Source organism: Hyposmocoma kahamanoa, unplaced genomic scaffold (genome assembly GCF_003589595.1).
Source record: "Hyposmocoma kahamanoa isolate Upper Pololo Valley unplaced genomic scaffold, ASM358959v1 80, whole genome shotgun sequence".
Taxonomy (NCBI): domain Eukaryota; kingdom Metazoa; phylum Arthropoda; class Insecta; order Lepidoptera; family Cosmopterigidae; genus Hyposmocoma; species Hyposmocoma kahamanoa.
In genome coordinates, this window is record NW_020654051.1 from 6,554,893 (window position 1) to 6,577,233 (window position 22,341).

The following is a 22,341-nucleotide window of genomic DNA, read 5'->3' on the forward strand; positions in this document are numbered from 1 at the left end:
TTTAGAAATGAGTACCATATTCGTAATGACCATCCTCAAATACCTCAAAAAGGGTACCCATATTGCATTTTTTTTTTAAATCGTGTCCGCCATCTTGGATTTACGAATATGTGCTATATTCGTAATGAGCACCCCCAAATACCTCGAAAAGGATACCCAACTTGCCATTGTTCGAGAAATCGTGCCCGCCATCTTGGATTTAGAAATGAGTGCCATATTCGTAATGAGCATCCCCAAATATCTCGAAAACGATACCCAACTTGCCCTTATTTGAGAAATCGTGCCCGCCATCTTGCATTTAGAAAAGTCGTGTTAGCCATCATGTATTCAGATATAAATGCAACTCCCATAAGGATTACCAAAAATAAATTTTTGAAAATTCTTGGCAACCATCTTGGATTTAGAAATTAATGCCACATTCTCAATAAGCACTCCCAAACAACTCGAAAACGTCTATAATTCTTGTTGTCGATCGACAGGTTATACGTTGTCGATTATAATAATACGTTCTGGTATTCTTTTTAATTATTTTTTTCTACAGTTTTAACAAAATAAGTGAAAGTAACGTTTCTTCGTCAGAATTCATCGTGTAACTGAGTCGAAATTTAAAACATCACTAAAAATTTGGTCGCACTTCAGCAGCGCGACAGTCGCGCGGCCGCCGCGCGGTTGCAGCGCGACCGCCGCGCGGCTAACAGCGGCTAACTTGAACGCGCCCTTATTGTCAGCATTAACTGTGATGTATGATTGGCGCTTGATTGAAATAATTTGCCTAGTTAATAAGTCTTATTACTTGTAAGGTAAATGTAAACGGCCTTTAAAACATGTATCAATTCAAAATTTATAACTCTACCTTTTCCTGACATAAATCTTTTTTGTTTTTGAGTAAATATTTTGTTTTTGTTTTATAATATCAAGTGACAAGACGGACAAGTCGCGTGTTTGATGGTAAGCTACATGCCGGTCCATAGCAGTTGCAGTGCCACTCAGAGCTTTAAATCGCAAAGATCTGAGGGGCACTGCCACTGCGCCTATCACCCTGAGACATAAGTTGACAAGTTCCATGTGCGTGTGATTTCAATGTGGCAGTATTTTCCTGGACAAGCTCTTTCATAAGGAGCTCTTCTTGTACTATAAAGCTCATATCACGTCATTTCATAACACAATCGTTTGTCATAGCGGCTTAACGTTACTCATTGCTATGAATCAGTCTATGACAACATTAACCTGGCTCCTACAGGTTAATGTTTATTACTAATAAATTAATTAACATTTGACGCTTTGCAAAGTAACAAGTATTATTTGTGAAATTGGAATGTTTAATGCGAGAATAAGTTTGCATTTGAGCAATGTTGATATTGATGGCTAAGAACTGGAAAGTGTTGTTTATTTTTGTTATATAGCATTATGCATGTCGATACAGAGTAGATAGTGTCAAAAGCCTTTTAACCGACTTTAAAAAGGAGGAGTTTCTTAATTCGAATGTATATTTTGTGTGTGTGAACCGATTTTGATGATTCTTTTTTGTTGGAAAGATGGTTCCTCAGTGTTGGTCCAATTTAAATTTGAATAAAATATTTCGATTCTAAGGGTGGAAAACTAGGATGGAAGACTAGGATGAAACCAGTTTAGCGCAATTTCCGGTAACCGATTGTTAACTTTTTAGTTTCAGTTTGTACGTACATATGTATAAGGAAAGTTTGAAGTCGGTTTCTTTTTTAAATTGTGTTTTTTTAACAATCTTTTTTAAATGATTGGCACATTGCCCTTCAACACCTCCAAGAAGATTTTAATAACATAATAAAATGGTCCCATGATGCTGGCCTCGTATTTAACGCGTCTAAAACTAAAATGATTTACATTTCATCGAGCCAAAACCGAAAATCTTGCAACGTCCAGCTCATTGCTCATAACCATGCTTGTCTCCACAACAACTCACAAAGACGAAAATGTGCTGTGACCACATTACTCAGGTTGACCATCAAACTTACCTGGGCCTTGTGATTGACAGTCGGTTCAAATGGGTTAAGTACATAAATAACGTGTGCGATAAACTAAGAGCAGTACTTGCCAAGTTCTCAATAATTAAATACAAAATTCCATATCCCACGTTATTATCACTCTATAAAGCACTGGCTGACTCCATAATACAGTATGGTCTCAGTAGTTATGGGAGAACCTGTAAGTCTCACCTGTATAACATACATGAACTTCAAACACGAATCCTAAAAACAATTGTACCGGAAAAAATCAAGAAAACATTTATAAACAACAATGAACTGTTTAAGTTTTGCAAAGTTCTACCAGTTAGCGAAAGAAGAGACTATACACTACTTATAGAACAATTCTTCAACAAAAACTCACAGGTTCCTAAGATAATTAAAAAACAGTTGAGAAGTGCAACAAATCCTAAACTAATTGTCCCGAGGGTGCATAATATGTATGGGGAACATCAAAACACAAATATGATTCCACGAATTATCAATGACCTCCCTAAAAATCTGAAAGACGAGATTAACCCTAAAAATATAAAGACTAAACTAAAACAATATTTCCTTAACAAATTATGACACATTAAACAGTACAACCTTATTGGGACCCTAGTTTTTATCCACCTTTACTCATGTTAATTCACATATTACACTAAAACTTAATATCTATAGCTAAATTTACACTTAAATTACTAAAATCTAACCATGCTAACAAGTATTAAATTAGCACCCCGTATAATGTGCAGTAATATAATATCGGAGCGGAATATCTTTCTACCCTCGTGTTCATTTTAATTAATATTATGAATCAAGCAGTGGTGTACAGAAAAACCTGCAATAGGTTTATGAGACACGACTTCTACTATGTACCTTATTTTAAGTTATATTTGTAATAAATAAATTAAAAAAAAATTGATTTCTCCACATCTGCATAATTACATAAAAAAAGTTTAAAGATTATGGGAACCAAATTGGTCTATATCACAGACCACATAATCTTTTTTATGCTGAAATAGGTTGGTATAAAATTTGACATAATAGCGAAATTTTGGGGATAAATTATCAATAACGCAATTTTTAAGTTAGTTGTCAAGTGCGATGTAACTTTGTTATATGTCCGATTTAATAACAAACCTCTCCCAACGCTTTCGTCATTTATTGATGCACTTTATAAAAATTGCACATACATAATTGTTACCGAAGAATGACAACGTTGTTTATTACTCGTAATATCAAGCGGCCATAGTCCTAAAGGCTTTAACATTGATTTAGCACGACGTCATAATTTAGGTCATACATGTTTCGAAAGTAGTTCATCTAGATGCCGGTACAAAAATAAAGGTCGTTATTTTATACTCCCTTTTCAACGATTTTTAAACCGATCGCTTCGTAACGAATACATTTACACAAATACACTTCTGTGGCGCTACGCACTACTACACGCTTTTTACGCTTCTTCTACTAGTATCAGTGTTTTAATTTTTTTATTATTACTATTTTCATGCAAAATCAAGTAAGCTTTGGTATAGTCTTCAAGAAACACAGAATTTAAGTATTTTTTTCTATAAATACGTACGTATGACGAAAATAGGATAAATTAATCATTTTTAAGAGTTCCGTTTAGATAGACAGATTGAAGTACTTTTATTAGTTGTAAAAACGTTAGCTAACTTTAAAATTTCATTTTAAAATTTAACAACAGCAACACAGGGTCGGTAAAAAAGTTGATTGGCCCACATGCCCATTTATATTTTGCTTTTGAACTTGCCTTATTAAGGACTCGTGTCAGTATCACGAATACATTTTATAAACAAATACTCTGCACTATTCGTATAGTGTTGCGTAAACAGGTGATAAATACAAATTAAGATACAAGTGGACCTACTGCTGGGTAGCAATTTCTTAGTGGTAAGGTACAAAGTGACGAGAGGAACAAGTCGTGTGTTTGGTTGGTAAGCGACTCATTTATCCGTAATATAGTATTAAAGTTGATAAGTCCCCCTAAAACCGGAACGCATTAAGCTCACGTTACTGCTTGGCGGCAAAAACAGGTAAGAAGTAAAAATTTGAATTAAAACACATTATTATAATTCTAATACAAAGACCGAACCCTATGAAAAATTCCTTCGATCCAGCTGATTCGAACCAGCGCCTTTAGCATATCGTGGCTGATTCTGTCCCAACTGAGCTACGGAACGAACCACCAGACCCTGTTGCTCGAATCCAGCCGGATTCGAAGCAATTTGAGTTAGCGTTTGATTTTTGTATTAATAATTATAACAAACCAGTGGAGTAATTTCATTAAAAATAATTAAATGTCATGGCAGTAAAACGTGATTTTCAATAAACTTTGTATTTTTAGCGTTTTATTTTTGTTTTATTGTCAAGTTTCCCCATCGTTTTGATATTTAATATTATAGGCGAGGGTAGCGAAAAGTCATTCGAGTGATGTTAACGAACGGTTTAAAAATTTACCACGCAAATGCGAGCCGCTGGACTGGACCGAAGTTCCAAAGTTGGGCAGGGGTATTATATAAGAGAACGGTAACAAAGAAATGGAAAATTGCAATAACGCATTGAACAAATTCATCATGTTGCTTGATGTAGTTAAAAATGTTTGTTAAAGACCATATAGTATAATACCGCCTGTGTAGATGTGTTTTCTTGAAATAATGGCTCTCATGAACCAAAACCTCCTCTCTAACTGTGAATTGCTCTAAGCCTATAGTAATTTACATTTTACTGCTGGTTTCGGATTTAGATTAATAAATGCGCGTATTTGTAGGTAACATAATGTAAACTATTTTACGTAATTTTGTTTAGTGTACAGTCGACAGCACATTGAGCTCTACACTTTGAATTTTAGACCGTTTTAGCATAAATAGCATAGAGTGGAATTTTATTTTAAAACGTATTACATTTTACTATCTTAAGCAACAGAATATTGACTTTAATAAGTACTACACAGTCCCTACATACATATATGAAAATTTGTATGTGCGAAACATAGCAGATACGAAAATTATGTCTGTTTGATCATAATCATATATAATATAGGTATTCAACGGAAATTCTGCAATTTCAATATGGCAAGGTTAAGGCGTAATAAAGGGTGGAGTCCACTTGTCAGCACAAATGTGCATATTTGTACGTGGTTTTGTCGGTATTTTCATTTTAAAGCGTGCTAACGGCACTCCACATAAAATATCCGTTCTAACCGTCCGCATTTTGATTTATATCAATCAATACTGAGTACTGAAGCGTGCTAACAAATGGGTTTCGACCCTAAGGCAAAACCATATTTAATTGAACCGTAATTATAACTGGTTTTCACCTGGCTATTTCGGGTCTGCCATAATGAGTAGTTGAAAAACTTAAGAGTTCATAACTCCATGATGTAACGCTTGCGGCAAGTCAAAGCAGGTTTTTTTTTTGGAGCAATGTCGAGACCTTTTGCTGACAAACGTAAGGGCAATTTAAAATTTAACATTGTTTTGTAGACGGAGGTGCGAGGTACAAAACTACAGAAGTTCGAAAAGTTTTAAATATATAGTTACTCCTGGATACATAATTCGCGCCACCTCGCATTTTTGTCGTAAAGGGCTACAAAAATACAAAAATAGTGTTATCACCGAAGAAAAAGTTTTCGCCCCGTTTTGCAAATCAAATCAAATAAAAAATTTAGCAAATAAAGACAAGTAGGTATACTAGTTTCAAAATTGCGTAATAGTTATTGATCCATTAAACATTGTTTAAGCTTAGGGCACTTAATACTGAAAATGCATTGTGGCTCAAATTATGTGTCCGGCAGTGTATTTTGATAGTTTAAAAACGTTGTTTTAGGCACTTCTGTTAACAAAAAAAACACATATATTTTATTAAGTTTTATTGAATGTCAGGATATTTCGCCAACTTGATATAAATTTTTTTGTGAAATTACTCCACTAGTTTGTTATAATTGTTAATACAAAGGTCAGGTATTTAGTACTTATTCCGAGACGTGGACGCTCACAGAGAAGGTTGTGTACAGAATGAGAGTCGCACAAAGAGTCATGGAGCGACTCATGCTCAACATCAAACTTATAATAGATCGAGTTCCGAAATCCAAAATCCATAGACGAACTTAGGTCCAGGACATAGGAGATCGGATAACAAGTTTAAAATAGAACTGGGCGGGACATGTTGCGGGACGTGGTGACTGGAAGGACTTCGTATCCAAGTCATTCAATAAATATAAAAAAATAAATAAAAATTTACACTACAAACTGTTTTAATAAATAAAATTTAGGTGCTATTAAGTTGTATTAGTCTTGATTAATTTTGCATTTATTTTGAAATCAAATAAGCATACTACTAAATACGATTTCCGTCGTGGCACTAATGCAATGCAAACGACTCGAAACATTGACGACGTTTATGGAGCGGATGTAACTTATGCCCGATTCCAAAGTAGAAACTTAAAACTGGCAAATGAGCCTAAAGATGACCAGAAATGAACTTCCTGCAATTATTGTCTAAAACATTTTTTTGTCTGTATTTTCCTACATGGAACTGCGATGTCATACTTTAACTATTATATAAGTTAAAATGTAGTACCTTATCAATCACATGTTCAAATGCGACCAATGAGCAACCTTGTTATTTCTGCACAGATATCACTGTCTCTGGCGCGATAGTTTTTTTTTGATAATATAATTTGCATGACCTTTGAAAGTCTTACCTCAACATATGCACTACGCTTATTTTTATATTTCTTCGTCTAGATATTATAACACTCATTCGTTTGTTTTCAGCTCCTATTATATTATTTATTTTAATTTAAATTTATGTATGGGTTCACACGAATTAATGTGTCTGTAAATAACAGAAGAAAAAAAAAACGTAACGTTTGTTTTTTGAGTGGTGTATTAATATTATAATATATATGGACTTATAATATTTATATTCTGTCCTCCTTATCATAACTACCTATTTCTGCCGCCAAGCAGTAATATGAACATTACTGCGTTCCGGTTTTGAAGGATAAGGGTGCTGGTGAAAGTGGCACATGGGACTTGTCAATTTATGTCTCAAGGTGATGGGCGCACTGGGAGTGCCCCTCAAATCTTTGCGATTTGAAAGTCTGAGTCCACGGATAATGGGCTAAGCGGTAATTTAAATTTTGTCACACAAATTTTAATCCTGTTCTCGCCTCGTCTCGTCTCGCCTCGCACTTGGAAAAGCACCATTATACTAACCCATGTATCAACATTATCAACCAATATACATGACGGACAATATACAAATTGAAATTACTTAAAATGTTTAGTTGGTTTAATAAACGGAATAATCAACTGTCACCGCCCGCCATTGTACGTCCCACTACTAGGCATGGGTCTCCTGTACCGATATTTCACTCGTTTTCAAAGGTTGTGACACTTTTTCGATATACAGGTTCATTCACAATGTTTTCCTTGATTGTCATTAGAGAGATATTTTGCTACTAAAATTCACAATTATATTGTAGTTAACGTCATGGGTTCATACCGCCACAGGGACTCGAACCATGGACTATAGAAATGGAATATAGAAGCAACTGGAGCTGCCACTGCTCTTTTAAAGCTTTTGCTATCGCAATTGACTATAATTATACTTACTATTATCTTGTTTCAAAGTATGTGGTTTTATTTGTATCTAATCCTTTCCATATAAGAACGTGGTTGGCCAAACGATTTATCAATATTTTATTAATCAAAAATATATAGCAAACCATTAGTAACTAATGTCGTAACAAAAATGTCACTTACAGTTTAACTACCCACACCGATATTTGTTTTTAGAACTATATTTTTTCAGTATACCACTTGATTTGACAAGATTGATCGTTTGTTTGTTACGAAAGTGTTGTTTGTGCCTTTCCCTAATGTACTGCAATTTGTTTATTAACTTAATTAGTACGTAGTAGTCGTAACTTAGTACTTCTACATTTGATAGTCTATACTACCTCAGATCGAATTCAGATTTTTTCTGTACTAACACGGTTAATTTTGATTGGGTCGAGAGGCAGGGACATTGGTTTTATTTCAGAATAATTTTTTGTTCAAACGAAATTCAAGCCATTTGAAAAATGTATATCGGACAGTATACGTGTCCTATTTAGTATAGTCGATATTAAAAAAAACATTAATGTATGTAAAGTACCTATTGAATTCAGCGGTTTTCTTGTAAAATTTCGAGGTAAGTTTTTGTCCTTTTTTATCGTGAAAATTTTAGAGATGGTATTTTCACGCCATATAGTAATCAGCGCATATTCTCGATTTTACTATATAATTTCTTCCACAGAGTTTGATTCAACACTTTCACTGTTAATCAACCAAAGCAATTTGAGCTTGTATAGACTCTTAAAAGAACATCCCAGCTTGCAATGGCAAAAATATAATTTTAAATTTAGTAGTAGAAGAGCTTCTTGTTGAACACTTCATCCAGGGAACTACTGCCACCTTACCTAGTTCTGCCGTCAAGCAATAATATGAGCATTATTGCGTTACAGTTTTGAAGGGTATGGGTGCTAGTGAAATTACAGGCACGTGGGACTTGCGCTGCACATGCATTTGTTTGAGAAAGGCTCGCGAGCTGTACACACGCAATAAGTACGTTCGCACGCCGCTCGCGAGGCACATATATTACTGCACGCCTGCAGTGCGCGTACAACGCGTGCGCAGCGCACATGCAGCGCGTTCGCGGCGCATTCGGCAGAACTGTACGCACCCTATGAAATAAACAATGTTTCAGCATTTTTGACCAATCATCCCCCAATCATCATCTTTGTTTACTAAGTAAGAATGCTCTCTTAAATCTCCATCAATTGTCCGTAGCAATAAATAATAATAATAATAATAATAACGCACACACTCAACATAGCCCCGCACTTGGGAAACCCTGTGTCGCGGGTGCTATGGACACACACATAGACAACCACAAATTACACCCAAACTCACGAGAGAAATAAATGTAGGCCTTATAAATATTTCTCCCGGCCCGGGAATCGAACCTGGGATCTCTGCGTGGCAGTCCGGCATGGTAACCGTTCGGCCACGGAGGCAGTCAAATAAATTACTTTGTATCTTTAAAACACAGGTGTTATTGACAAAGTGAGTGTTACCTATCTTGAAAGATAGGGAAGTAATCAGCAGATAATTTAGATATATAGATAACGACTTTATTCATTCATACGACACAGTTATAGTGTAAAAACTTAAATTTTTTGTCATAACTATAGCTGCGAAAGGGCGTTGACTTAGTTTATACCTAAGTTGCCTAAGATGCTGCTTTTCGGTCAGGATTCAGGGCTAACGAGAAATTGTCATAAATTTTCAAAATATACGACGGTTTGTAGATAAAGCCTTGTTAATGAACTAGTGCTTATAAATAAGTGCTGAGGCAATACAGAACCAGGTGCATTTTATTAATTTTGAGTTATTATGCTGTATCTGTACTATGACTTTACGGTATCGAACGATACATAGTGACTAGTTAAAATAGATGCCACTTTTGTGTAACAAATTGTAGAGTGCAGTCACAAGAAGAACTAGCATTGTCTATACAAATATTTTACGTAGTCGCTAGCGACTATGGACACTGTAAACTCGTGGTAGAGATGAAGTTATATACGTTCGTAATATTTTTGCTTATAAGTTAGATTCTAGGGCCCAATTGGGACTTCTGATCCCAGGATTTGTGACGGTTCACACGCTACAAGGGTCTCTTCATTTGGAGTCGTCCATTTATGTTGTCTAGATATGCTTTAATACTTCTATTTGGATATACAATAATAGTAGTGTATAATTATAATATAATGACATTTGAAGAGATCAGATTATCCAAGTCACTTAACTTAAGGCTTTGAGTTATTTCCGCCTTTCAAGTTCGGTAAACGCTGAGCGTATTTTGCCTAAATAAGAAAAAGGCTAATAGTTCAATGTCGTGAAAAATTAGCATGTACTTTTACTTATAAAAACACTTTCGACTAAATGGTAGAAAAATGATTTATAAATGTTTTTTAGTTAAAACGGATTACGTAGCGTTACATACATTTATGTCAGCATTGGCTTCATATCGGGTAGTATTTGTGCGTGTCTTTTTCACCAATATTTAAAAGTTCTATAAATTAAAAATATTTTTTTACTAAAATTCTCTCCAAGTGACTTTGATCGTTTTCTCCATGGACTATTCATTTATTTATTTACTTGTAACTATTGATGTAGGAGAGTTCTCGAGAGATACATATGTTGAGGGTAACATCCTCTAACATAAATTGATGCTGAGTCAGGGATTACGCTCTCCATCATCAATTCATTCAGTCGGCGATGAAATAATAACGTCGGCGTATTTTTTTTAGTTCTAAAGTGCAAAAGCTGTATTAGATTTAAATGAATTTAAAATGTCACAAAGACTGAGCGCGCTATTGTTTACTTTTCATTTTGCCAACGTTACATAAAATACAATATTGCATTTTTTTGTATGATCATCGCTAACATAAACAATACTTTATAAAAAACAGAATCCCTTACTTCCCGACCTCTGCAATAATATACTATTTATGTTTATACTTCACAAAGCTTTTACAAATTTGTGGTGTTTACACAAATCACAAACAAGTATAGTGCGAGTGGCTTGTATAGTTTTATTGTGATAGCAACCGTGTAGAGGATTACTGTACAGCACCTATAGCTGTCATAAGATTATACTTCATTTCACTTGATTTCTAATGAATACTTTGATATGCCCATTATTTTCCGTACATACCTGCTGGTGTTACAGTAAAACGTAATGTAAGTTTATTTGTTTATTTATTTTATTTCGTAGAATTGAGTTTGGCTTCTTGGTTACTTTTTGTTAAGTAGACTAATTTCAAAGAGCTAAGGATTTGGTGCCTTTTGTTGGAAATTTTGTAAAACTTGGTCACTTAGGTTATTTCTTTTTGTCTTTAGGTGTTACTATAGGTATTAAATTATTTATCATCTAGTGAGTTTGCGCATATCTTAAATCAATACTGGTATTGCCTTATTAAAAAAAACCATTGCTGTCGTTACTGAAATGTCAAATTCGAAATACCAAATAAAAAAGCTCGTTTAAAAGCCGTATTTTGCGCATTTAATTTTGTTTACATTTATAACTACTGATTAAATACTTAGGCTTAATTAAATTTCAGAATTTTTCTAATCAATAATTTAAACTATTTTCTTTAAAGTAAAATACGCGTTCATTTATATATATTGACATAAAGGTGTTTATTTCTCTTTAAAAGTTTGTCCGACATGACTTTTAGCGTGTAATTTAACGCCATCAATTAAAGAGTCCGACCGGCCGTCATGTGACATTCGCAGACACTGCGCGCACGCATGGCTCATAACGTAGCCCCAAAAGGCAACCGGTGACCTACATCGATCACTATACGCACGGATAACGCAGATTATGTTGCAGGTTTGCTCAACGTGTCAGCCAATCATACTGCATTACGTCCACCTGATCTTATATTAGGGAATTTTATGGTTTAAGGCTTTTATTTCTCAAAACAGAATACGAACATTCACTTTCAATGAGAAATACTAGATAAATAAGCTTACAAAAACGAACGACCACCGTTACATTAATTTTTTAGAACATATTAAATTTTCTTTATTATATTCGACTTAGGTGTATTCTCAGAGTCATCCCCTGCGAATGATCCGGGTTTCGTTTGTAAGGTGGAAAATGGTAGAAAAAACTTAATTAAGGACCCCTAAAGATACCAATTTGTAACGAGAATAAAAATTTTTCGCCCGCCATTTTGAATTTTGATGAACTTTGCAATTTTCCAAATTCAGGCCATCTCGTAATTTTTTATCAGTTAACGTTTTTTATATATGGATCGTACCCATTAGTCTGGAGGTCTGGAGATGTGCAACAGTGAGAGTTTCGCCTGTGCATTTGTTGTGTGCAGTTGTTTGTGTATTTGTTGGTGTGCCGGTACTATTATACCAACCACCTTACATTACTGTAGCGTCCGCTTCTATAAATAATAGTGTATTTGGCTTGCCTACGCGCCACACGTTCCTCCGGGTTGACGATCGAACCTTATAGTGTATGATCTATGACCTAACCCTAACTGACCCCTTCCACATCCGCACATGTGACGTATGCGATCGAGACAAATCATAGACAATCCACGTAAACTACAATTAGCTATTCTAATTATCAAAAATTGTGCGAATTAGTAAATATTCCCAGTGTACATGACAAACAAAGAACTTATTTTTTGTTTGGAATGGTATCTGACTTCATTAAGCAAAGTTGGCCGTAAATAAAGCCTGTTTAAATTTATTAATCTCATTAGCATAATGTCTCCGTTGCGCGCGCATATCACTCGCGTCGGTTTAGCATAGGCACGCCCTTTATTATTGTACGCTATTGTCTATGGTCTATCTATGGGGACGAGGAGACTGGTTGGTTTTAATGCGATGTTGAAATATTACTACAGTAATACATGGTAATACTATGTATACTTATGTTTAATATGAAATGACGATTATATCTATTGGAAGGAAATGTAGAAGGTCAGCGGGAAGGAGGAATAAAGTGAAGCTATTTCGATCGGATACAGGGAGAATTAGCGTCGGAGAAGGAGGTTTATGGGAAAACAAAATGGCGTTTAATACAAGAGCCTAGTTCCGAACTTTTAGAGGATGGAAATATTTATTTATTTTCTTGTCTCTTTCTTCCTTTCTTTCTGGTTTTGCTGTGACATAAGTATGTTATCCATTAAAATCCTTGCCTTAAATAACATATAATTCAGGCAATTATAAAATTACTCGAGTTATTTTGGTTTTCGTTTTGCAAAGTGAGAGTGAATAGGCATTATTTATATGTGCAATGGTGCATGCCACATCGTCGACCTCATCGTTGCTTTCCATCAGGTGAACCTACTTGACAAAAGGAGGAGGTTCTCAATTCGATTGTTTTTTTTTATATTTGGTGCGCGCTAACTCTAATTTGGCAGCAAATTTTTGAGCCGATTTTGTTTTTTGTTGGAAAAAGGGTACCTCAGTCCCATTTAAATTTGTAGACAATATTCCATCTCTAAGCGTGTCAAGCTAGGGTATGAATCCGGTTTCGCGCACTTTCCGGTAACCGATTTCAATAAAATTTGGCAAATAGATATAATACCACGAACTTTTGAGGTCGTTTCTTTTTTCTTATAAAAAAACAGTAATCCGAATTAATGGTTTCATTTGAGCTCTCAATCTTAATATTCTCTAATTCAAATTTAATCTTCCAGTCAAATATTATATAATGAAATTATTTTTTCTTAAATCGCCAATTTCTTATAGCGTGTATATTTGTTTTTTCAAACAAACCAACGTCAAACAGCAGACGTGACCATGGGACCTAGAGTCCGAAACGTTAGACTGATTGAAAAAAATATATTCTGCTATTTCAGATCCCAAAAAAACAGTTTTATTTCCTATGTATATACAACCGCGAAAACCTAAGAACTAGATAAATATTATATTAAGTATCTATCGCATATATATTATATTATCTATGTAGTTAATACTTCTGTTTTGTTCCCTTAGTACCATGAAATATTATGTCGTGGTCGTGGACTGAAAAGGAATCATACTACCAAAGTTATAGATTTTCACAATAAATAAAATAAACTACATATCGCTGCGTTTCAAAAATGGTGGCCCAATACAAAATACTTTTTCTTGACTTATCACTGAGATTTGTTGAAAAGATTTTTTTTTGTGAATTGTACATAGACATGACAACGTTGAGTTCAGTACGATATGTCAGTTTGATATTTCCCAGTTTTTTAAATCATTTTCTCAAGGTGAATTAAATGCTTTTAAGATTGGCCACTATTCTAGAAAGCCATCAATATTTAATAAATAAAAATTAAACAGCTTAAGAATCTATGAAGATTTATTTTCAAATACATTAGTGTAGTTATATATATAAGGCATACCTTGTAATCTTAAAAAGTATCTAAATACTGATGGTAATAAATAATTTAAATAAAGTCCGTAATTACTAGTGGTAAAATACTAGTTATTTCCTATTACTCGACCATTTCATAATATATTGTAGCTACTTTATCTACGCCTTCCAGTGTTATGGTCTGTAACAAGAAAACAATAAGAGAAATCTTTAAATACAATTAAACTTTTGCGATGAATTTCGATGCAGCTTTTGCGGAATGACAAAACACGGTCCTTTTCGCATTAGCCAATACGTTACGTACGAGGGTCATGCCAAAAGAAATTAGATACTCTTTACTCATTGACTTACAATTATACGGACGTTGGGTCCGCGCTAAAAAGTGTCCGAACTTATAGGGCGTTAAAATCGTATACAGAGCGTCATCCACGCTTTAGTCTTCGTTTGTTCGACTGACAGCGAAGCAAGCAAGATTGGACAGTACTGCGATGACATTACAATTTAAATTCAACGTTTTAGCTTTTTCATATTCCTTTACATGTCACTACGTTTAAATAGGTTGACTTGGGACATTTTTTTCGTGGTTTTTGTATTAGACCCGTCGTCCATTTATTTCTAAGTCAATGTCTTTACTCATTTGTTTGATACTGGCAAGTTATACACTGACGCAAAAACAGGTTATTTCCTAATAAATTTGAAAATATAACGCTTTTTAAATCGATTTTTTTTCGATGATATTCTGGCGGGAATTTGTTTGCAACAATGGAGCTCACTCGGCGTGATTTTCATGTTATAATTCATTATGACTTCAAAAACTTTAAAGCCTTTACAAGGGGTACGGTTTTCCTAATAAACAGTATTTTTTTTATTTTATTGACCAAAATACAGAATAAAATACTTATTTACTAATTACAAGCTTCGCTCACAAAACCCTTCCGGCTTTATCCGCGGCGAATGAAAATCTACTCAAGTAAAACTAAAGCAAGCAAGTTTCCTCGCGGAAAAGTTAGGTCGTGTAGGTCCTTTAGGTGCTCTATGCAGTTAGAAATCACTCACCATTTTGGTTTCCTTCTCCCCAAATTCCCTTCGAAAATGGGCGATCTTTCCATCTCGTTGCTTAATAACCTGCTTTAGCACATTATCACCCTCCAGCTCGTATGTCACCTTCACCTTCGAATCAAAATCCAAACAGAGTGAAATATAATTATTAACACAAAGATCGGACACAGAAAAATCGTTTCGATTCGGCTGGACTCGAACCAGCAACCTCGCCATATTGTGGCTGTGCCACATTAATTATAACAAACTATATAGTGGAGTAATTTCACAAAAATAATATTACGGTAATAAAACATCGTGATATTCAATAAATATAAAATTACAATGTCAAATATTTTTTTTATATTTATAGACCGGAAAATATATAATAAAAAGCTCTTTAGCTTTCATACAGTTGCCAAATTAACAATGCTTCCGACTTATCTGGGGGGTTACCACAACCTCTAAAACAACGTCGCTACAAAGTATAAATAGTAGATTGTACAACAAGTGCATAAAACGCGTCATTTCACCCGAGACGAATGTATCCACCCGAGCCGCTGGCGAGAGTGGATACTTAAGTCGAGGGTAAAATGGGTTTTATGAACGAGTTGTACACTCTGCTTTTCACTTCGATTAGGAAATTAAACAGCAATATTACATATATACGATTATTTAATTAAAATTTAATGTAAAATTACAAGAATTAGACATATTTGATGTTTTTTTTATTTTATGCATTAGAGCATAAAATCCTATTTTATGCACTAGAGTCATTGACTTACAAATAAATGGACGACGGGTCTAATACAAAAACCACGAAAAAAATGTCCCAAGTCAACCTATTTAAACGTAGTGACATGTAAAGGAATATGAAAAAGCTAAAACGTTGAGTTTAAATTGTAATGTCATCGCAGTACTGTCTAATCTTGCTTGCTTCGCTGTCAGAAGAAACAAACGAAGACTAAAGCGTGAATGACGCTCTGTATACGATTTTAACGCCCTATAAGTTCGGACACTTTTTAGTGCGGACCCGAAGTCCATATAATTGTATGTCAATGACTAGAGTATAAAATTCTATTTTATGCAGCCTACACACAGCATACGAAATACGAACTTTAAGAGCATGAGAAGTGAAAACTATATTGTTTTATTGGTTGGGAGGTTACGACAACCTATTAAAACAGCTGTTGTCAAATGTTACCGCCATGATAAATGATTAAAAAAAGTCTAAGGAACTGTTAGTTATTTTTAGCGGCCGGATATTCGGATGTTTTTTATTTATTTATTTATTTTACTCAAAGTTATCTTTTTCCAGTTAATGCTGTCAAAATATGGATGTGACTTTTTTTATATAATTTTTATTCTTCTTTCATGGGATGCCGGAACTGCGCGAAACTTTTTTTTAAAATTTACATTGACATTTTACGATTTCTATATTTTAAATATATACCATTTCCGCTCACTATAAATCTTAAACGTTTGATGATGACCAAGAATATGAAATGAATCTCAGTACAGTGAACAGCTAGACGTGTCAAATTTAAACTTTAACAAAGGTACAATGTTTGCGGTAAAACATTAAATTTACAATTTTTTTATTCCAAGTTTTTGCAGTTTTCGCTTTCGATATATGATGTAAAGTGAACAAGAAATTACAAATAACATTTTAACGTTTACTTTTCTTAATTGTATACTTACTAATTTCATCTATACCAGTACCGCGGGATTTTTTGATACAAAAGCGCATTTCGTGTTAGCGAACATGATTTTACGTTCAAGTATCCGATTATACGACCACATTATCTTTTAATAGGCTTAGACAAAAAACTTAGTTTTTAGTTACTAACAACACCGGGTAGTGACACAATTTATGACACAGATAATTTTGGTGGCGTACTAGATCGACGACGTCTTGATTTAGTGACGTACCCATATAATTGGTCGCTTGGAACTTAACCGGTGCATATTGTAGAAATACGTTACATAGCTTTTAGCGGTCTATGCTTAAGTAAAAAAATGACTCATTTAGGACACAGTTTCCCAAACTGGTCCCTACGGTACGGACCGTAGGGACCAGTAAACGGACAGAAGGGCCTCGGAAGCAAAGCAAACAACCAGAATGATCTATTTACACTACATTTATACACTACATATATGTATATATATATATCTTGCTTAGGTGAGCGGTGAGCTAAAAAGTTTGGGAATCTATGGTTTAGGCGTACAGTGCGACCTGGAATAATGTAATACATTCTTTTTGAAGACTTGTGGTATTATTTTTGACTTACGAATAAAACAAGGATAGGATTGTATTATAGGATTTACTTCATCTTTATTCATACCCCACGAATCTGGTGCGAGAGCTGACAAATCTTCTTCGATGTGCAAGTTTCATCACGATGTTTTCCTTCATCGAAAAGCTTGTGGTAAATTTCAAATTAAATTTCGCTCATAAAGTCCGAAAATTCAAAGGTACAAGTCTGGATGCGAATCCATAGCCTCTGCTTGAGAGGCGGTAGGTTAAACCGTTAGGCTACCACCGCTTTGCAGGATTGGACTTTCATAATATACAAATTGTTTCAACGGTAATCATATATTGTGTGTAGAAGCAATTTATGGAATTTTTGAATTTATGAATCTATTAAAAATAACATTCAGCTTTGAACTGATTTTATTATAATTATTAATACAAAGACCGAACACTCAGAAAAAACACTCAGAAAAATTTCCTTCGATCCGGTCGGATTCGAACCGACGTCTTCTTGCATGCCGTGCCAGACGCTATACCAACTAAGCCACGGAACGAACCAACGGACCTCACGAATTTTTCTATGTGCTTGAGTCGTGTCTTTGTACTTGGTCTTTAAACGACTTTTTAGTCTTAGCGCCATCTATGAGAAATCTATGACAGATTTATCACCCAGTTAGTACCTTTACAGCTACCAGTCCTGGCGAGAGATGACGCTATTCACTGTATTAATTAAATTTTTATTGATGTTCAATTATTTTTTGTGAAATTACTCCACTAGTTTGTTATAATTATTAATACAAAGACCGAACACTCAGAAAAAATTCCTTCGATTTCTTCGATTTCTTCGATTCCTGATTTTATTACTTTATGAAATTGGAAACCTCTTCCCGTGGTTGTAACAGACAGAACTCTTTAAAAAAAAATGTAGCAGTAGAACTCCTTGAGAAAGAGTTCGGCCAGGGAAGTACTGTCACCTTACCTATTTCTGCCGCCAAGCTGTAATGTGAGCATCATTACGTTCTGATTTTGAAGGCTGAGGGAGCTGATGATATTACAGGCATGTGGGACTTGTTAACTTACGTGTCAAGGTGACGGGCGCATTGGCAGTGCCCCTGAGATCTTTGTGATTTAAAGCTCTGAGTTCATCCCTGTAACTTTCATACCTTAGAACCATCTCTACGTTCCATTTCATGCTCCTCGCCGAGCTTGAAGGTACTCGTCATGGTCTTGTCCCCTGTCTGCAGCACGAAGGTAAAAGTTTGGTCATCCTCCCGCGTGAACGAAAATATAGGTGCGCTGCTTTTCAGCAGCTGTAACGTGTGTTCACTTACATCTAAGGAAATATACAGACTTAATAAATAAATTAAAATATATTTATTTCTCCACAAAACACAATTACAATAATTAAAGGCCAACAGAAAATACAATTGAGTAATGTTGACACAAAGGCTAAAGTGGTAAACAGCATTGCTGATTTTCAGTCTTCATCTGTAGTTGTTCGCTTGCTGCGCTAGGCTGATGTGCGGAGTGTACACCAACTACTTATATCTTAACTAATATAATCTATAAAAATTAATTCCAAATAAAATTTAAAATTTTGTGATGCTATGATTTGTCGTTTTATTTGGAGACTAGTCGTTCCGCGATGGAGACTATATGACATACAATACTTACATTATATTGAAAACTTATTGTCCAAGAACATTCGATAAAGTTTTCTAAATTCAATATATCTTTACTTCACAGAGAAGCAAATTGCTCTTGAAAAGTCACATGGATTAAATACTCATTCGTAATGCAGATCCTGAGAGGTAGAGCCTGAGATGAATTAGCGAGAAATTCTAAGGGTTGCTCTTTTTACGAGTATCGTTGATCTACAATATTATTTCAAATATCATATATAGAAACAACCTGAAATATTGTGTAAATCGCTTCTACTAATTTTAACCGTCCAAGTACGCAAAAACTATTTAAATCACTGTTTCACGATAGCTTAAAATCACGTTAATGATAATAAATATTCAATATCAACAGGGATCTTATTATCGAAGCGTATATAATATTGCCCCGAATAAATGAAAGACGTAAGGTTTCGTTTTGTGAGTATATTGGAGAAAGATTTAAGATATGTTCTGTACGTGAATTGTTAAGGTTTGCACATTTTGCATTGTACATGGTGGAGCGAAGATGAAGTATGTAATTGGCTGTGCACCGTCACTGCAATAATTCTTTCATAGACTACTTGTAAGACGACTCCTAGAAAACGAAGATTCGTAACAACCGTTTTCCTTTGGGTAGAGTCGGCGACAACAGTAAAGCTGCGATCGAATATAAAATGTTTTGCATATGGTAAGACAATGTCGTATTTAGGAACATATAAAGTTTTAATAAAAATGGAAGCCAATTAATTGACATTGAGGGTTAAATCGTACAAAATTGCTGTACTTCTGTTGATTTTTTTTTCACGCAGTAATTTTTTTTATGATATAAAGTGACGGGACGAACAAGTCTTGTTCGTCGAACTTGTTCGCGAAGGTAAGCGACACGCCTGTCGATAACAGTTGCAGTGCCACTCAGAGCTTAAATCTGAGGAACACTGCCGCTGTGCCCGTCACCTATAGTTGATAAGTCCCATGTGTTTGTAATTTCATCAGAACATTACTATTTGGCGGCAGAAATAGGTAACCTGGACGAACTCTTTCACAAGGAGCTCTACTGCTACTAAATTACCTATCCAACATAAAATATATAATACACTGGCCCAAGAATGATATTTTTATTAATTTAATGCGGATGGAGGGTGGGAAAATTAACTGCATAAAAAACCAACACAAGTAGCAAATTAATTTACTTCCATTTTTATTAACATGGACTTAACATGGAGATGGCGAAGTAACGTCTATTAAATACTTTGTTATTCGCACATACTAAATATCATTAGAATGTCACATTATACACTTCAGTGACTACAAGGTGCCACAGAGTATAGCGATGTTTGTGTAGCAACTAAACTACAAATGGCGCCTTATCATTAGCAAATTCTTAGGTCAAGGTGCCACTACGTAAAAGGACAAAAAAAGATAAGATTGAAAAAAATATTATTCTGGTATTTTCTGCAATCACGTGTAAAATAAAATAATTATTTTACAGCCTCGCCACCAGGATCAAATCTATTCTGAAATAGTTGAAAAGTCTAAAATGTTTAAAGCAAATTAAGCTTGATTCGACAGCTCTTATCGCAAGCGGTATAGAGTTGAATTTAAATCTCCAAGTTGTCAAGATTGACTTGTTCTTGACCCTGTACGTATAAAAATTCCACTTTCCAAATAAATTTAATCGGATTTATCCGAAGACGAATTTTTTTAACTTGCCAAGTACCAATATTTTATGCCTATACTTTTTTAATATTTTGTGTACAAACGTATAAAAATCGTCATTATTTTGGTCCTTTCACATTTGGTATGCTTATTATATTTTTTCCACTGGAGAAGCCGCAGAACAAATTCTTTACGTTTGTGAGAAAAAACTATCAATTTTTTCTCACATACGTAAAGATTCCGGATTAACTTACGGTGGAATGGGAATTAACGACAAAGTAGCATTTTCAAATGTAAGCATGACAAAATAAGAACGTGTTTTGCTCACAGCCACTATTTATCGAAAAAGAAATGAGTTTGTCGCTTATCACTCATAATATTTGCACTGCCACTCATCATTTAACTGACTGCGCAAATCTGCTAGATTACAGAACAAACAAGCAGACACAAATTATAAACTTTACACTCACTAGTTTCCTTCATTAGCTCGTCAATATTCTCACTTCGTATTCTCCTAAATTTCTTTCCCGAAAATGACATTTTGTATTATTGTGGTGTACTATTCGTACGGCAGCCTCAAACCCAATCGGCATATAACTGACTAACTCAGCGTACCTATATTGGTTGATAAGAACAGAAAATGTTTATCATGCTGAGTTAGGATTTTGTTATCTTTATATCAATAATACAAAACAGTGTGCGAGTGTTTGTTTGTTCGTTTTTGTTTTAGAAATAGATGTGGGTTACTGTTGAGGTAGGTAACAAAATGACATATCTAAGTTGACTGTTATTACTAACGCATAATTCAACTATGTTAAATAGTAATCTGATATATTAAAAATAAACATCGATCTTTCCACGAGAACACCATGCTCCTCAGTAGGACTTACTAAACTGCCTCCGTGGCCGAACGGTTACCATGCCGGACTCCCAAGCAGAGGTCCCAGGTTCGATTCCCGGGCAGGGAGAAATATTGTATGGCCTACAGCTATTTCTCTCGTGAGTTTGGGTGTAATTTGTGATTGTCCATGTGTGTGTCCATGGCACCCGCGACACAGGGCTTCCCTAGTGCGGGGCTATGTTGAGTGTGTGCGTTATTATTATTATTATGATTACATTATACTTACTATGATATGAAGTGATGGGGCGAACAGGTCGTGCGCCTGGTGGTAAGCGACACATGGCTATTCATAACAGTTGCAGTGCTAGTCAGAGCTTCAAGTCGCCCGTCTCCCTGAGACATAAATCTCATATGCTTGTAATTTGACAAGCTTCCTTACTACTCAAAACCGGAACACAGTAATGCTCTCGTTATTGCTGAGCGGTAAAAATAGGTAAGTCATAAATAGATATGTTATTTTTTATAGTTTTTGCTAATAACTGTTACCTATGCAATTTCATAACCAATGGCTCAAGTGTCAGTAGTATCAAGAATCGCAATGGCTAAATAGACTTATCATTAGATAGATAGATGCAAAAAGATATAAACGTGTTATCTATCTATCTATCACAATAATTGATGATGATTGACAGATCGAACAAACTCAAAGAAAAATCCTTTCGATCCGGCTGGACCAGTCCATCGGAACCAGCGACATTTTCTCATAACGCGGGCTATAGCTTTACCAAGTGAGTTACGAAACGAGTAAGCAGACCTCATATCTTTTATGTAGCCAGTACTTCCTTGGAAGAACTCTTCCCCTCCACAAGAAACTCTACTGCTACTAAATTATTGATTGGTAAAAACGGTATTGTAGTTTGGCACATTACATTATTATAT

General features: G+C 34.9%; 1 protein-coding gene across 1 annotated transcript; it reads right to left on the minus strand.

The window, feature by feature from the left end:
* Positions 1–13,933: 13,933 nt before the first annotated feature.
* Positions 13,934–21,155, minus strand: LOC113233894 (fatty acid-binding protein, liver-like). The gene is made up of 4 exons (XM_026469122.1): positions 21,032–21,155; positions 18,408–18,577; positions 15,009–15,122; positions 13,934–14,133 (listed from the first exon to the last, which is right to left on the minus strand). The coding sequence occupies exons 1-4, from the start codon at positions 21,099–21,101 to the stop codon at positions 14,074–14,076; spliced, it is 414 nt and encodes a 137-aa protein (XP_026324907.1). The 5' UTR covers positions 21,102–21,155; the 3' UTR covers positions 13,934–14,073.
* Positions 21,156–22,341: the final 1,186 nt, after the last annotated feature.

Excerpts from the sequence above, each read along its gene's own strand:
- LOC113233894 (XM_026469122.1), bottom strand. The coding sequence starts at position 21,101 with ATGTCATTTTCGGGAAAGAAATTTAGGAGAATACGAAGTGAGAATATT. Across the intron at positions 18,578-21,031 it reads CGAGCTAATGAAGGAAACTA|ATGTAAGTGAACACACGTTA; the intron begins GTGAGTGTAAAG and ends ATATTTCCTTAG. Across the intron at positions 15,123-18,407 it reads AACGTAGAGATGGTTCTAAG|GTGAAGGTGACATACGAGCT; the intron begins GTATGAAAGTTA and ends TTTGATTCGAAG.